At 31.2% G+C, this 18,975-nt stretch overlaps 2 protein-coding genes and 1 long non-coding RNA gene across 5 annotated transcripts in view; 2 read left to right on the top strand and 1 right to left on the bottom strand.

The window, feature by feature from the left end:
• Positions 1-18,975, bottom strand: part of LOC139491907 (putative inhibitor of apoptosis) — a 396,259-nt gene that overhangs the window by 350,773 nt on the left and 26,511 nt on the right. The window lies entirely within an intron of this gene.
• LOC139491864 (uncharacterized) lies at positions 2,498-17,916 on the top strand. 3 transcript variants are annotated; one of them, XM_071279775.1, is made up of 6 exons: positions 2,498-2,641; positions 14,137-14,205; positions 14,460-14,594; positions 15,715-15,837; positions 17,153-17,314; positions 17,734-17,916. In XM_071279775.1, the coding sequence occupies exons 1-6, from the start codon at positions 2,621-2,623 to the stop codon at positions 17,884-17,886; spliced, it is 663 nt and encodes a 220-aa protein (XP_071135876.1). In that variant the 5' UTR covers positions 2,498-2,620; the 3' UTR covers positions 17,887-17,916. The 3 variants fall into 3 exon arrangements, with proteins under 3 accessions (XP_071135876.1, XP_071135878.1, XP_071135877.1); XM_071279777.1 differs by lacking the exon at positions 2,498-2,641 and adding an exon at positions 3,294-3,399; XM_071279776.1 differs by lacking the exon at positions 2,498-2,641 and adding an exon at positions 8,693-8,820.
• Positions 11,945-13,577, top strand: LOC139491866 (uncharacterized). The gene is made up of 2 exons (XR_011656657.1): positions 11,945-12,323; positions 12,364-13,577. It is a non-coding gene; the product is annotated as an uncharacterized lncRNA (long non-coding RNA).

The raw sequence follows: 18,975 nt of genomic DNA, 5'->3' as shown, positions 1-18,975 counted from the left end.
TTTACTGAAGAGCTCAATAATAAATAAAGGCAACAGTAGTATCCTGCTGTTCAAAATTCATAAATAGATTGCGAATAGAACAAATCCGGGTTACAAACTTATTCTAAAAGGTTGTCAGTTCAACACTGTAATAAGATCATTGAATATTGTTTTTATTGGTATACATATTGATTTGGTTATCAGTAAATTAAAAGCAAACTAAATATTACTAGTATGTTATATACATATACACATTCATGGATCTACAATCTGTCGATACCCGTAACTTGGCATTGCACAAGGTCATGTTTTTTTCTGGCTGTTTATGACGTTTTTACACTAAATCCATTAGATGTTGGATGTGTACGGATTGATAGTTTAGTCTTAGATGCATGATTTGTTTTATTAGTTGTTAGTGGCTTTGAACTAGCAGTCAGATAACTGCGAATACTCTCTATCTTTTTTTGTCGGGATATACAAGTACCCGGCCACGTCCACTTGTATGTTTGTCCATCTGATGAGTTAAGCCTTTTTCAACTGATTTTTATAGTTCGTTCTTATGTTGAACTATTATACCACGGTCTCAGGTTAGGGGGAGGGTTGGGATCCCGCTAACATGTTTAACTCCGCCACATTATTTAAGTATGTGCCTGTCCCAAATCAGGAGCCTGTAATTCAGTGGTTGTCGTTTGTTTATGTGTTACATATTTGTTTTTCGTTCATTTTTTATATAAATAAGGCCGTTAGATATTTCGTTTGAATTGTTTTACATTGTCTTATCGGGGCCTTTTATAGCTGACTATACGGTATGGGCTTTGCTCATTGTTGAAGGCCGTATGGTGACCTATAGTTGTTGATGTCTGTGTCAATTTGGTCTCTTGTGAATAGTTGTCTCATTGGCAATCATACCACATCTTCTTTTTTATATTTACGAACTAAAACTGAGGGAAACACATTAAATATAAGAGGAGAACTACGACACAGCAGAAAAACAACATTGATATGTAACACACATAGAAACGAACTATAATATAACAATGGCCATTATCCTGACTTGGTACAGGACATTTTAATAAAAAAAAAAACAATGGTGGGTTGACCCTTCTTGTGTTGAATGCCAAACCTCTCGCTTTTAAGGCATTTTTAAATATAACATTAAAATGACAACATAACATGATAGGACGACTCCAATACAAATAAATTGGAGAACATATAGGACAAAGAAACACACAAATAATTGCCAACAAAAGGTGCAAGGTTTAAAATTGGATACGCCATACGAGCTTTTCGTCCACACAAGACTTACCAGTGACGCTCTGATGAAAAAAAGTTCGAAAGCAAAAAAAAAGAAGGTACAAGTTGAAGAGTATTGATGACCAAAAGTTCCAAAAAGTTGTGCCCAATACGTCTAGGGTTTTCTGCCTGGAATAAGAACATCCTTATTATTTAGAATAATTTTTATTTTTTGCAAACAGTAGATTTTTATAAAATGACTTTATATAGATTTAAATGATAAAACCGGTGACTAACTACAAAATAATAACGGATTGATAATTAACCAAAACCAGCATATAAAAATTCACAGCCGCGTTAGACAAATCGATAAACGCATTTAGTGATAACAATGAAAATTACAATACTAATTAATATCGAATTGTAATTAGATAATTCATTTATTATATAGCTATATCGGTATTTCTTCTAAATCAAATAACAAAGGACATTCATTGCAAGTGTCAATATGAGGACAGACAATTAGAAGCAGCAGTAATGTTTTAAAACATATATGAATTTAAAACTCATCAAAGATACCACGATTAAAATTTTATATTTACGCCAGACGCACGTTTCTTCTACAAAAGACTCATCAGTGACACTCGAATGAAAAATGTTAAATTGACAAAATAAAGTACGAAATTGAAGAGCATTGAGGACCAAAAATTCCTAAAATCTTTTCCAAATACAGCGAAGGTAATTATATAGCATGTCTCCATGAAAAAGTAATCATAATATCTGAGAAAATTTCGAAAACTTTTAAAAGACATTTTCAACGGAAGATATGTTATATATAAAGTTGTTTTAATGAGTTTCAATTTACCTTTGATATCATTTACTTAACAGTAAATGTTATAGGAAAATCTACAAACAATCAATAATTTGCATATTCATGACGAGATACAAATTTATGTCAACTTTTGTTTTGATGAAAATGTGAACATTCGCCATAAATTTTTCACTTTCACTTTCACATTCTTAAACTTGTTAAATTAAGAGACAAGACATCAAGTTCTTTCGTATAATGTAAAATCAGTAATGTATTTAAATATCTCGAGATTTTATTTCTATGCGTATTTGTTATGTTTTATTTAATCAAATGTTTAAATTTTACAAATATTGTGACATCGTTCTACGAACAAAGAATATAGGCGGCGCTAGTTGTGGGCGTGAACAGTTAATTTTACAGATTCTTTTGATGTCGATTGAATTACCTACATCTGTCAACTCCCGTGAGTTGTCAATCAGTGTTTAGGTATTATAAAGTGCTAATGTGCAACTCATTTTTTTTAATTTTTGGAGCATACTACTACATTTTGTACTAGTATAAAGTAACCAGTATATTTTCAGTGGGATGTATTAGTACATGGAAAGTATAATCGATTGTGTGAGTATGACAGTCTATAAATACCACATGTTTCACATGTTTCATTATACATGTAACATTATACATTGAAATACAAATTGTTTGTAATGCATTTCCAGTCATATTGATATTTGCTTGATACAAAGTAAACTGGTTTTAATTTTCTATCGTACACCGTATATAATTTATATAAAGTAATTTGATCAATTAGCGTATAAATATGTGGATTGAACATGTTGAGCATGAACATTGATTTTGTTACTATTCCTACTATATGCGTTTTTAAAATACACACTATATCAAGTAACTGGTGTACTTATTCCTAATATCTCTGGTCTTATCTAAAAGACACGTTTACTAACATGTTGATGATCGATACGTGTTTTATATTTTAGAATAGAACACAATTACATGTTCATGAATTATATTCCAATACAAAACCCAGTTTTCTATAAATTATAGACATTAACATTCAGTTATAATAACCAATCGCTTATAAGGTAATGTTTTCATATTTTCCTAAATAAAATACACAAAAAAACAGTTAGTTTTGACAACTATCGTTGTTTGCGATCTATTTAAAGATTTGGATTTCCAAAGTGTATTTATATGTTTTATCTTTACAGGAATGTTCAATATCATTATGGTTTTTCCATGCTTATTTATAGCATTTGACTTTTAGGTCAATCAAATGGGAACATATTATCAGTGTAGGTTTCATTTACTAAGTGTTTAATGTTCAGGACTCTTAGGAAGATTTGATCAACAGACGGTAAATTGTAAGAATTTAATCTCGATATGTATGATATGGTTAAAGACTAAATTCACATTGCATTTATTTTTTAAATTAAATATTGAATTAGATTTATCAGTAAACATCACATGGCGTGACGTTTTGTGTGTATGACAGTTGATAAATAATACATTGTGTCATTACTCGAGTGTCATTATATATTGCAAATAAATAGTGTACGTTAGCATTGGAACTATATTTGTAACATGTTTAACCCAAAGTAAAAACATTTGTTCTGCAGAAAGGTTTTTGTTTTATCCTCGATTATTGTTCATTTATTGTTCATTTATTTATTTGACCACCGCTTGTGAAAGGTATTTGCCAGATTAACATCATATGATGAGTAATATGTTGCGACTCATCACGTTTCGTATACATAGGTGGAGATGCATATTTCAATTCAGAAATTCAATATAACTTTACAGACATAGTGAAAACACATTTCATTGTTCGTTTATTTACTTTAAGATTTTCGTTATTTTTCGTTATTTTATAATTTTCTTATGTGTCGATGAAAATAATAATTTTTGAATAGACTTATATTTATATTCAAAATTTATATTTATTCACTTTTACAAATAACTTACTTTTTTTTTGTCAGTGTTTCTGTTGTTTAGTTGTTTTCCTCTTAACATTGATGTGTTTAATTTCTTAGAACAAAAGGTCTCAAAGGATACTATATGATTTAACATAAATTACCTTTTTAGTTTCAACAATGTTACCGCATAGAAATTGTGGACAACATATTATGTAAATATTTGTTAAATGTAAGAACATTGTCTACGGATAAGCGTCTCTATGAAACTTTTTCGACCTATTCAACTTACTTCTACTGGTCCAAGTGATGCTTTAACACGAACCAAAAGAGGTCAATCTTTATGTCAAGTTTACAGTCTCTAGGAGTTTGCCAATTTATCTTTGCTAGATGTCGATTTATATGCTACCTGCTTATCAAAACTTTGCAATGAACTCCATTGTTTGTAAAAAAAGACGCACATGGTATTCATTATTGTAATACAGAAACACTTATTGAAATATTCTCTCTAAATTTCTCAATGCCAAAATTTATATTTATGACGTATATACCTAAATTAAAAATTTGTTTAGGGTGAATTTGATGGTATTACTGATAAACTGTATTGTTTAAAGTAATAAAGAATTGATTGTGTTTATATACATTAAACTTGAATGTAATAATCCTAAGGAAAAATTATTTTACTATTGCAATATGACCATTAAGTACCATTCGTCTGCGGTATATGCCGTAATAAGTAATCAATTGCCATGTAACGGCGAAAAAAGGAACTATTGGCATGTGTCGTATATATTAGTCAAGTAAGTCACAAAATAAAGTATTGGTGCTTAATTATCATTATGACTAAATGCAACATGATTGTGCTACGTATTGGTTTGTCATGGCTAGCATTTGAAGAAACAGTTTATTACATGATCCAAAAAGCTATGATTAGTAAATACCAGTGTACATTATTTTCTGCGAGTATGGCTATATCAATGATGGTTGACAATAAAATAGAGAAATAAAACGATGGATACTAATTTTAATTTTTAATTGTCCTTTTCTGTGCTCTCACACCATATAGTCTTTACAAACCATATATATCGTATTATGTCACTAGCACACTATGTAACTAGTACTATTTTCATGAAAGATGTAGTTCAATGTTCAAGATATCTTAGAGGTTCAGGGTAAAGGTAATATTAAAATGTGATCTAAATATTCGACAGGTAAAAGATCACTCGAACTGTCCAAGTATAAAAAAGGACATTACTGTTTTAGATTGACAATTAGTTATATTGGTAATGTTAATAAGAATAAAAGAGTTTAAAATCATTGTAGTCACATACTATTTTTGCTTTTTCAGCATGGTTCCCTTAGCCTCTAAAACAATTGTTGTTATAATGATATAAAACCATTATTTCATAGTCCCTATTGCTTTCTATTTTCGATTCAGAAATTTCAAGCACTAATGGCTACTTTGTCTTTGTTAAAAATACAGCGGCAGTCATTTCATGTAAAATATCTACCTAATTTTGACATGTGCTAAAACGTTAAACATAACTTTAAATGCATAAAGGAGCGTACTTGTTCTAGGAAACTAGATAGAATAAAAAACAAGTACTACTGATATGAACAACAGGACAAATGTGCCCTGTATTATAAGTCCACATATTTTTTTCTTATTCATAAAAAACTTTCAGCAGTCACTTAGCTTTTATTTGATTTTAAAACTACCCAAATATTTCAGCTACTGACAAAGATACAGCTATGCGTAGAACTATTAAGTTGTATATATATACTACTTTCTTGTTTGTCTTTATGACTGGGCCCGAATTAGTGGTTCAATACATTATATGCAAGTTTTATAAATTTTGAAAACTAATACTCCCAGGCACAAATTCTGTGCAACAAGAGCAACATTATATAGTGTACAGAATAATGTGTGCCTAGACATTTTGGTGGAACCGTCTCGTTAGCCTTTTGTTAGCGCGCACATCCCGAGTGTACAGTCGTTGTTTTAGAAAATTAAAATCATTATTATCGTGTAATAAGAAAAAAGACATATAGCTAGCGGTTTTTGAAAACCGTAATCATAGTTCGGCAGGGTATTCATTTTTCTTCGATTTCATTTGAGATTTCTGGACGTGATATTCTCTTGTCTCTTTTTAACAAACTTTAATTGTTCATCCAAATTCATGCTCATTTCTTTACATTAAAGATACAGGTACAATAAAAAATATCAATTAAACAGAACAGAAAAAAATATTAACAAAGGTAAAAAGATATGCAACAATGAAAAAAAACCATAACACAGAAAACTTAAGACTGAGCAACACAAGGCCAATCAATGCTCTCCTATGACTTAAGTTATCAGTTTGTAACACATGTATATACAAACGACAAGATTGATTATACACCTTTCATTTAATGTTTTAAGTTTTATTAAAAAAAAGAAACGGATGAACTTCGAAATGTATGTTATGAATAATCAGTAGTAATGAGGGATCTTTGAATTAATGGCATAACAGCGTGTATCACATCATAAAGATCACAAAAACTAAACAAGTCAAACGGATCAAATTAATACATATTATATAAACAGTTCGAAATTTCTTTTGAAATATTTTCCATTTCTTTTTACAAGCAATTAAACACTTCATAGAGGAGTTTGTCTTTTTATTCCGATCGCTTTCTTGATTCCATCTTGAATGCAACTGTTTTGATATTTCAATCATTTTTTAAGCGTTATCTAATACCGCAGTCCCACTAGGCTACGAATTTTAACGATCGCAGTAAGGTCGTAGTACGGTTGTAGTGAGGTCTTCATGATCGAAATGATGGTTGCCAACTTTGAAAATGTTCAAAACTATCGTAGTACAGTCATGGCGCAATCAGGTCGTAGTAGAAGCGTAGTTAGCGCGCAGTAAGGTCGTAGTTAGATCAAAAGGGCGCTGTACCATCGCAGTAAAAGCGTATCGAATGCGCGATTCTAGAGGAGGAGACTGCACCACGATCTAACAGCGACTTTACTACGACCTCACTAAGACAATCATGTTCTTACTACGACCCAAACACGCTCCCACGACGACTATACAAAGTTTAAACCACGCTGTTCAAAACCATTGTACGATTTAAGTACACCCATGCCGTCCTTATCACGCTGTTCTTATGTTCATACTACGATCATTATGCTCATTGTCATTATCATATGAAATTTATAAAAGCTCTCCAGCTTTTGTTTGTCTGTATGTAATTGTTACTGCTTGTCTTTTATCGCCAACGGCTCAGTCATTCCTGACACATCTGTGTCAATCTTATTATCGTTCACTAAAGCATCTTCAATTAATCTTGATAGACCAGCGATAAGTTGTGATCTACGTTGGATTGGCCGGTCCGACATATATCATCTGGATCAATATTCGTTACTATAAGATCTCCCTCTCCCTCTGTCTCTACCTCTACCCTTGCCCTTACGTAGATTTTGGTAGCATGTCTGGGTTGTTTCCGAGAAACTCTACGTATCAGTAAAAAAACAGTAGAACTGATGCAGTATTTATATGGAACACAATATTGACGTTATTGCTAGTAGCGTAGTAAGATCGTGGTATGAACGTTCTATGATCGTAGAACAGTCGCTATAATAGCAGTAAAAACGTGGTGAACTCATGTTGCAATCGGATAAATCGTGGTATGGTCGTAGTGAGGACGTGATGATCGTAGAAAGATCATGATAATCGTAGTGAGGTCGCAGAATAGGCGTGGTGAGAACGTGGTATAATCGTAACGGGATCGTTGAAGAAGCGTAATAATGAGGACGTAGTAGTAACGTGATTGACACGACCATTTTCTTGCCGCTCTTACTGCGAGCTCACCACGATTTAAAGCTATTTTAGATGGCGGTGAGTGTGGTGCGATCGTGGTCTAGTGTGACTGGGGCTTTATCTGATCTAGTTTTATGGTTTTTTTTCATGAATATTTTCCTAATATATACCTGGCTTTCCCCGTACATAATTTAAAGGACATTTTAAATCAACAATAAGAAAAAACTGTGTGTTTTTACAGTTAGGGCGTTGTCAGTCTGTGTTTGAGTTATGAATTTTTATTGTTCCTTTGTACTTTTCTTTGTTTTCCCCAATTTAAACGGAGACATGTATGATCAATAGAATATTGCAGTAAATAAAGAGATTTTTTTTTAAACAGGTGAAATCTTAAAGGCAAAACCTTAAAACAAAAGAGAAACACAATCCAAATGTATTTAACTTCTGGTCTTGATATGTCTACGTGTACGTTTTTTTGCACCAATTAACTTAAAAGAATTTTGAAAAAAAACCCAATAATTTATACAATAAAAAACAGCGAATACAACATGAACAACAGCTTTAGTCATTTTAAGGAGATATGACCGCTAGTATAGGAACTTGGTAAGCGTCAAACAACCGATTATTAATGAAGACTATATGAAGAACACACAGACAGTAATGAATGGGTAATTAAAAAAAGACAATTCAAGAAAGAGATGCATAGACATAAAATAACACTAATAACAACTAAGGAATAAAGAGAAATAATAAAAACATGAGCCGTACCTTAAATTAAAAACAACATATATACTCTAATCGGGTGAATAGTAATTTTCTAAAAATATCAACATTTACTTTATACTATTGAACATATTGGGAAGATATAGATTTTGAATTTCGAAAAATCATAGTCTTTCAAAATTTACTTTTGCTTTCGTTTCTTGGTCATGTTGGTATCTAAAAATAGTAAGTCAGTCACTGTCTATATACATGATATATATGTACGATACCAATATTTCCTGATACGCACTTGAATTGTCGAGGAATTGTAAAGATATTTCGTTCCATAGTTTAGGGTGATAAAAATGTAAGTACACTATTTCATTCTATATACGATCTGATAATCTAAGTGTATTATTAGTTAAAAGTATTTTCTTAAAATTAGTTATAAGACGTATCTATTCAACTAAAGATCATAATAATTTTTGGAAGGCATTTCGGACATTTTTGTATTGATTGTCAGTACAAAATTTCAATGAGATTTGTTCTTTGGTAAAGTACTGGTCCAAAACATATTTTTAGACTGATTTATTTTACTTTCACTATCCAAACCATTCATATCGTGAATGAAACGTACATTATATAGAACAGTTTTATATGTTTATAAATGAAATCATCATTCCTAATTAATAAAAAAAACCTAGAAACTGAATCATAATTATACTGACTTAAATGAATGAATAATCTTTATCTTAGTCGATAGTTCGCAATGGTAACAGTACTAGTATACATGTACCATTGATAATTGCCAAGTTAAAAGAAGGTAATATTTAAGGCAACATTACAGCTTCCAATATAATCTTTGTTTTACTTTATAAAAGAAAGAAAGAACGGAATTATATTCGTATGGTCATATCATGGAAATAACAATCTTTAAAAACAACAATAAAGAAAACAAAAATCCCATTTAGTTAAAGAGTTAAATACCTGATTTTCTTTTAAATTTCAAAATCATTAATGCCAGATTGTGAATTTGAACGAATGACATGAAGTAAATATATTAAAAACTAACCCCAAAATAAAAAGAAGAAGCTAGTTTTAGAAATTGACAAACACATTATAATACTATTAAGAGACGTTAGAATATTTATTTGTATAACTGGTCATGATTAAATAACATGACTGTAAATTTTGAGACAGAACATGCAATTACTTGCATAGTTAAGTACAACCTCAGATACTATATACTTTACTCAGAGACTAATATGCGTTCTACATATTACATGTTATACTGTCAATTAAAGGTAATCGTAAAGTACAGAAATTTTCATAAGCAAAAATCAGATAAATATAAAAGCAACTCAATCATGGACATTACAAAACTAAAAACAAGTTGTGAAAGATAACACAAAACTTATACGACACTGATTTAAAATTATATTCTACCCGATATATAATACTGAAATATATCTGGAACCTTTTCATTCATACCATGTGAATTCGTTAAAATTGTAGATGTACGAATCAATAAGCCAAAATTCCAAGAACAATAAATGAAATTCAGTTACAATGAACAATTTACAATTAGGAAAGACAAATCATACTGTTAATAAACTTGTAATCGCAAACTTTTGAATGCGCAAATCTAGTTAACATATCAGTGGCAACGAGTTTCTATTGCAGTGTTTCATATTGAAAACAATTCAAGGGTCTTCAAGGGTGGAATAAAAACCTGAATCTTAAAGCAAGTCCAAAGAATATATTTGCATGAAACAATTAATGTTATAAAAAATATATAAAAATAAGATGATATGGTATGATTGTCAATGAGAGAACATTCCACAAGAGAAGAGACTAAATGACAAAGAAAATTAACACCTTCAGATTACCGTACGGCCTTCAACAATTAATAAAACCAATACTGCATAGTCAGCTGCAAAGGCCCAAAAGCACATATGTTAAACAATTCAAACGAGAACACTAACGGACAGATTTATGAACAAAATAATGAACGAAAAACTAATACACATCAACAAACCACAGCCACTGAATAAGACATTAACAAACGAGAACCACTGAATAACACAGCAACAAACAACAACAGCTGAATTAAAGACTCCTGACTAGGGACAGGCACATGCATAATGTAGCTGGTTAAACAAGTAAGATGGCGCAAAACAGTATTGAATTCAGATTTGTTTCAGAAATGATTCAATATTTATGTAGTTTGTTTGTCAATGATTACAAAATACCCAATTTAATTGCAAAAGTTCAATTGCTCCCCCTCAACAAACAAAAGTTTAACTACAATAAAAGAACAAGCAAATTCTTAGAAAAAGCAAATATATATAATAAACAGCTGCGTCATGAGCGCATGATACGCTGATTGCTTTTTCAAAGAATAACATCAATAATGTTAACAATTCACCTTAGTTTTATGAAACTGCGCAAAACACTTTTGAGTTATAGTCTAAAAACAGGAAAATTTCACCTTTTCAATGGATAAAAACCATAACTTTGAAAGGTAAAATCTAAAATAAATATAAAACGAAAGGCAGCTCATTTAAATAAAAATAAACAAGAATGTGTCCAAAGTACACGAATGCCCCACTCGCACTATCATTTTCCATGTCCAATGGACCGTAAAATTGGGTAACAAATCTAATATGACATTAAAATTAGAAAGATCATACCATAGCGAACATGTGTACTAAGTTTCAAGTTGATTGGACTTCAACTTCACCAAAAACTACCTTGACCAAAAACTTTAACCTGAAGTGTAACGAACGGACGCGCAGACGGACAAACGAACGGACGAACGGACGGACGGACACACCAGAAAACATAATGCCACGCTACTATCGTAGGTGGGGCATACTAATTCATCAAAATTTCATGAAACAGCTTAAAGTATTTTAGAATTATTTTCATAAAACTGGAAAGTCCTTTAATGAAGTAAACTCCAAAACTTGGAAACATAAAATCAAAAATTACATAAATCGAAAGGCAGCTCGTTTCATTAGATATATATAATTCACCAAAGTTTCATGCGATTTGGTTGACATTTTTTTGAGTTATTGTACGTAATTTGGACGACAGACGAACGGACTGACAGAGGTACGGACGAATAGACGGTATACGAGATTTTCAAAAAATGTCAAATTTACATGACACCCATGCTATTTTTTTTTTTAAATTCTAATGGAAATTTCAGTTGTGATGGTTGAAATGAAAGCTTGTAGGATTTATGATTTAGAACATTAATAATAAACACATCTGTTTTGAAAAGATTAAACTGTATTTATATCCGATTTTGGGGGCATTTGTGGGCGTAGAGTGTCAGAAAATAACATTTCAAATGATTTGTTTCCGATTTTCTGATCGTCTTGATATCTGCAAAAGGGACTTTTTAAGAATGTTAACTATTACTCACGAATACTGAGAAAATAAATTTCAAGATATTTAGTGATAGGGTACTTTTTTTCATGTCTATGCTGTTACCAACAATTTTGATTAATTACACCAACAGTATGCTTGTAAAAAGTGTAATAACGTGTTGGAAACCAAATTCATAATAGAAAACCATAATCACTTCACCAAAGGGAGTAGTTATTTCACAACAGCAATCAAAAACGAAGAAATTTGTCTATCCTGTTATGTCTATCCTGTTACTATGATTGCTATGGCTACAGTAACAGGATAGACAATTGTAGACAAAAACGTCGTTTAATTTTTTTATCTAAACATATAGATGCAAAACGAATGAAATATTTCGTTGTTTGAACTCATCTTAAGGTTATAACGTCTTAATCGTCCAAATTAAGCATTTGCAGGTACAATACTGATGTTGGTAACAGGATAGACAAAAAGGTAATAGGATAGACAAAAAGGTAACAGGATAGACAAAAAGGTAACAGGATAGACTTTTATAAAGTGATATATCATAAACGTACGTTCCTGTTACCAATGAAATAAAGAGAAAATTAAACTAACTTATAAGGGATTTACTTGATGTTGGTTTTATTTGAAAGGGTGAAAAAAATGCCGACCAATATCAATTGCTATCTTAGACTTGCATTACTGGTGGTAATTTTTACAACGTTTGAAACCCATTGTTTAGGGCCATTTTTCAGTACAACCTGGAAAATTGTCAAATAATCTATTATTTTACAGAATGAATAAATATAAAAGTTTATTCTCTTGACAACCATCTAATTGGCCACAAGCTTAACATTTGATTTAAACATTTTCTTAATAACCCAAAATTTCTTTTGAAAATGGAAACAAGAAAAAAATAGTGTACCACCGATCAAAAGGATTAATTTCAGCAAAAATCTTTATAGTTCACTCATATTCTAACATTCTAACAATCAGCTCAATATCCAAAGGCGTTGAGATAACAAAGTTGCATCTTTTTGACAAAAGTGAAGTTATCAAACAGGCCAGGAAACTTTCAGTTTCCTTTTACATACAAAAATATAAGAAATGTAAGTCTACATGACTTACAATGTATCATTATTATACTGATGTTATCGTAAAATTTCATTTAGTTATAATGTCACAAGAATGAAAATTAACAAGAATGCCGAACTCCTTTACAGAATGTCAAAATCGAAAACTCATACACATTCCGATTTTGTATAGGCATTCCTTGATGTAGAGAACGGTGGATTAAATATTGTTATATACCTATATAAACAGTTGCCTTGTATGACAGTTGCATAGAATTCAATAATATTGACAGCAATGAATGAGTTAAACACAAAATTGACCATAGCATAATAACAATATATAAAAGTATAAGTATCAATCCTCGTCATAATTAAAAAAAAGGATAAACAATAACGGTCGAAAATACACAAAAGGACAAAAGACAAAAGGGAAACTTTAAAACTTAATTAAGATGATAAACAACATCAGTACGTAGAATATATACTTAAAGACCACTATTTGTGAAGTTGATACGGAAAAGTTATCAACAAGGTCTAGGTATCATACAATGGACTGTTTTGCTGAGACACTAATGACGTTTTATAAAGTATGAGAAGATATCATTGTTGAAAATGGATTCCTATCGGAAATAAGATTGGAAAATAATACAACACTTTTATAAAAAAATTTAAACGAAATAAGAACATTGAATGAGATTTAAAGACAAAACGTTCAGGTCGAAACAAATGTTCATTAAAATCAAAGGTTAACCTCAAAACGCAGTAGAGAGTAAAGGTATTTATTGTCATGCATACATAACCTTTATAGTCATGTTAAGCCCGACATGCGCAATAAATTAATTGTACTTAAGCGACTGAGGTTGTCACAAAGTCATTATCTCTGGTTACAAGATCTTTGACGTTATAAATGTCTAATAATAATATATTGTGGATATTCTTTATGGTGTTTTTATTCTTTTACAGCTAGCTTTCTTCTTTTACTGTTGTCAGTTTTAGCAAAGGAAAGAAATACTTCTAAAAGCGTCTTCTCAAAAAAAATAAGTGCGACTGTTTTAGTATATGATTTGTCCGTATGAAAATGAGTTAACCAGAACAACTTCTTCCAATGCTTCATATGAAACCGACAGCATGTTTTGTATTCAAGCATCGGAAATAGATTCAAAACAAAAGAAAATACACCGGGTTATATTTGTCCATTTTGTTTTTACAAATTTAGTATCATTATTTTACAGTACGAAGAAAGAGAAAATAAAATGGGGAACGTTGTGAGTAAGCGAGTCAACGATTCAGTAGAGAAAAATGTAAGTAAATAAACAGAAAAAAAACCAACATTGAGCAATGGTCTGGAACGAATAAATCTTATACAGAAACAACGTTACGCACCACTACGAGTTAATAGAAAACAAACAGGCAAAGATGCCAATTAATATGTTGTACGTTCGTAGTGAATGATAACCATGGCAATTTACTTTTTTTAAAGCTAATTATCTAAATCTATTTCACCTTTTTGTTTTATTGAATAGAACTCCAAATAATTTTATCCAACTTTTTCCAGTTTATTTCCCTCGGCCACACATTTGTTTGGAAACCACCAGGCAATGATATGCAACCACTGATGGAGAATGAAAGCTACACAATCTTAGACGACAGACTGTTTGAGTGGTTGAATGTTGGAAGTGATCGTATTCTGGTACATATAATAATTAGATTCAACATGGATTGTTCGACAATAATGGCTTAAATCATATAGAAACCCATTGCTATTTACAAAAGTTAGAGAAATGAAAATATCTCTTTGGGCATGTATCCGGGTCATTTGATCCTGTGTAATGTCGTATTGCTGGTCAGCAAATATAATATATCAAACATTAAAGCTGTTGGCTGATTTGTGTTGAGTTCTTTATAAAAAAAACTAACATTGTAAAGCTACTTTTTTACACACTATATTTTTGAAGATATTTTAAATTGGCTAATTAAATAACTTTACTAAAAATTGTTGCTTACATAGCTACGGATGAGCCTTAACATTAATTATAGTTCCTAACAGTGTAACGCGTAAACGTGAATGGAAAATATCAGTCCGACCAGATTAGGCTAAATCATTTTTAACCTACAGCTAGGGGTGTAATGGTGATTCGTGTTTTACTGAACATCAATACGAGCGCTGTTCTGCTAATTATTTAGGTTCAACAAATACATAATACATAAAGAGGATAACATAGTGAAATATATTGAACCACAAAAGGATAATCGTATTTGGGATTTTTAGTAATAAAATTTCATGAATGAAGTTATTTACCAACGTTTTTTATACCAGAAAAAAAGGTAATTTAAATTATAGGAAATAAAACATTAGTTGCATTTTGTTTACTTTTTGATTCTCCATAAGAATGCAAGATATACGCAACTAAAGTCATTATATTTAATTAACAACTTACTTTAAAGTAGTATGCATACATAAACTCATCATGGATACCAAGATTGAAATTTGTATTGACACCAGACGCGCGTTTTGACTCGTCACTGAAGCTTAAATAACAAAATGTTACAAAAACATAAATAAAGTACAAAGTTGAAGAGCATTGAGGACCAAAAAATTCCTAAAACTTTTGCCAAATACATCTTAGGTTATCTATTCCTGGGACAGAAAAGCCTAAGTATTTCTAAAAAGCAAAGTTTTAATTTATAAACAGTTAATTTATAAATATTACCATATCAATAATACTTCATGTTAACACAGAAGTGCTGACTACTTGGCTGTTGATAATGATGCTAAATAATTGATAGATAATATATGTTGTGTTTTTAAGAGTGGAAAAGCTTCCCAGAAAAGCGATTGGAACTGTGGATACATGGAAGACAAGAATGTCTCCGTTAGCCTCTTGCAGATGAAGAACTTGGATGGAACGAATACGCCATACATAGCAAAAGATGTAAGAGTTCAGGAACGGATCAAATTCGATCCAATCTCAATCAAGGTTTGTCTCCTCAACGACATACAGGTAAGTTAAAATAATAACAAAGATACAATGTGGTCAAAATTCTTAATTTTAAAAATGTCAATTTATAACTTGTAACTGTGTAATATCGAAATGCTTAATTCGTAAAATGTGTATTTGTTACTTATAGCAGTTATTTTTATTTTTTAGAGTATCTAGCGTAAACTATGTGAGTTAAAATCCTTGATATTTACATTGCCAAAATAAGATACAAATTAGACATCCTGAATTAAAATTTAAATTAATCATCAACCGAAGACGTGCATTAGAGTCACTGATAAATGACTTACTCTGTGGATAGCAATTTTGTAAGACAACATCTAAAGATCTGTTATAATAAATCCATATTCCATATAGTAACACAACATGACTTATCTGGCCTTTCCACGGTTACTCCCTATTCTTAACCTTTAAACAGATTGAACGAAATATTCATAATAAGTTTGGTAATATTGCATTTTTCCAATAGAAATTGAAATAAAGTATACCACAGCTACAGTTAAGTCTCCTTCATATCTCCACATACATCTAGAAATTGACAATTGGGGGTCCATGATAAAAAATGTTAATGACAAAATGAATTGTGGAGCTTTCAAAGTGTAACTTTTCCATTTCTATGTAGCAACATACCAGCAGCATATATATATGGAATACATATCTATCAGTATATCCTAGAGCCTGAGTTTCCCAGCATAATTCCCTTGATAAAGATATATTTATCACATAGAAGCGTTTGAACTAAGGATTCCAAAAGGAATATTTGTTTTCGAAAATTTTAGGGATACCTCTACGAATTGGTGACCATAACGGGATGTGTCACGAATGAACCCCCCCCCCCCAAAAAAAAAAAAAAAACACGCCAACTTTTGTTGCCACAATTGCTGATTATTTTCATCGATTTTTATATCCACGATTTGACTCATCTTCATTTCGTAATAACAGTGAGCAACATGGTAGGTGACACTATTAAAGCAGTATCTTCTTTCACTTCCGTAACACCAGGGATCACCCAAATTTTTTTGCGGGAATCGTATGGGTCGGTTTTTAGTTTTTTTTGTCATACCATTTGTTTTTGTCATTACGAGGTCTATTTTAGTTTTATAGCCATGAAATTGTCAGTTTTTCTAGAACTTTTAATTGTAAATGTCATCTTAGAATATTTATCTTCTTTTATACACAACAGACAGTAACACAAAGTGTAATTCATTGATTCAGATTAATATTGATCTATTTTATAATTTTTTTCAAGTCTTATCCCGGATACAGAGACGAACACATACAAGAATTATTTCCACAGAACTATCAGGCTGCTGATGATTCGAAGAAAAACATTCACACTACGTTGCAGCTAGGGAATGCTCATGATGACAAAGAGATATTGTATCGTGTACAGAAGGGGAAAACTCGAAAGGTAAATATTTATGAAACATACCTCGATTGTGTATATTTTCGTATTACGTCAGAGGAGTTGAAGTTTAGGATTTATTTCATATTCTAATGTCGTTATTTATTTGATGGGTACCAAAGTGATAGTAATATTAACCGTCTATTAGAATGCTCTCTACCTTTTTTATATCTATATACGTTTCAGATAGCTGACATATTTTCAAGATATTATTGTTAACCACGTTTTTACTCTATCAGCTTCTCAGAGATCAGCTTAAACGATTTTCACCACTCCAGTATATGAATCAACGCTAAAAAACTTTGTATTTGCCTTCCTGTACGATGGCTGTGTGATCAATCTTAGGATTTTTCTTACTGACATACCCAAATTACCTTTTTTTATTTCACCACTGAAAATATATTAAGTGACAATTTCTTTTACAGATACCTGACTTAGAGAACAACATGGTTAATCCAATGAAAACATCATTCAATACCGAAAGATATGTTAGAGGATCTAGCGGAACTCCCAACAATAATGAGACGGAAGGAGATATTAAGATGTCCTGTGCGATGGCCTTCAAAAAGAAATTTTAAATATCAATAAATGTTTTAGTATTTTTGAAACTGTTATTATTTATTCAAACTTTAAAACAATCAGATAGAAATCAAAATTTAAAAAGTCAGATGTCAGTGCTATATATCCACATCACAATATTGAAAGGATTACCGCATGCATTATAAAGATCCAAATTTTAAGACCATTTTAAGTGTTAATCATTGATTCAGATATTCTTATATTGAATGTCCCTTTCGTATTTTTTCGCCTCTCTTGTATCGGCAAAACTTATAGAAGGGACTGATTTGCAATAAAAATCGAATTGTCCCGAATATCTGCAATGTAATTGATTCCTTTTCATCCTTCTCACTACAAAATAACATGAAACAAATGATTCCAAAAAAAAATGAATACATAATAATAACAAATAACAGTTTAAATGAAGTATTTCCTTTAATATTAAAACATAGAAAAACAGAAACCAACATGGCCAGAAATAAAATAACAGAGGAACAAATAACAATAACAAAAAACACGACACAGACCATTTACGACTAAGCAATACAAATACCATCTAAACCGGAGATAAACGAAGGTACCAATGAAAAGCAAGCAGTTCCTGTTCCGCACGTGGCACCCGTAGTGTTTATCATGCAAATAAAAATACGGTAATAAGTCACTTTCGGGTTTAATGTTGAATATATCCATATATTCCATCGAACTTGAAATAGAGGACAAACAGACATTCATCTAGAAATTGACAATGAAGGTTGGTTGAGAACATAACTTTACGACACACGGGATGCTTTCAGCCTTCAAATTGTGATCTTTTCATTCATACGTAGGAACATTCATGCAGCGCCTGTTTGTGCAGTATTATATAGATGCATGCATAGAATGAGACACTTACCCTGTCGACGAAGACAAAATTGCTAAGAAATAAGCAACTATAGTTCTATAATAATGAGCAAACCCAATACCACATATCAAGCTATGAAATGCCCCGACATGGGAAATGTAAATCAATTTAAACGAAAATATAAACGGCCAGATTCATATACACACGAGTCTAAATTGAAAACTACGTTCAAACCTATGATTGCGTTGGATAAAAACCGCAATTTTTT

The sequence above is a fragment of the Mytilus edulis genome, chromosome 10 (assembly GCF_963676685.1).
Source record: "Mytilus edulis chromosome 10, xbMytEdul2.2, whole genome shotgun sequence".
NCBI lineage: Eukaryota > Metazoa > Mollusca > Bivalvia > Mytilida > Mytilidae > Mytilus > Mytilus edulis.
The sequence above is the reverse complement of the archived record's forward strand: the minus strand, read 5'-3'. Positions and strand labels throughout refer to the sequence as shown.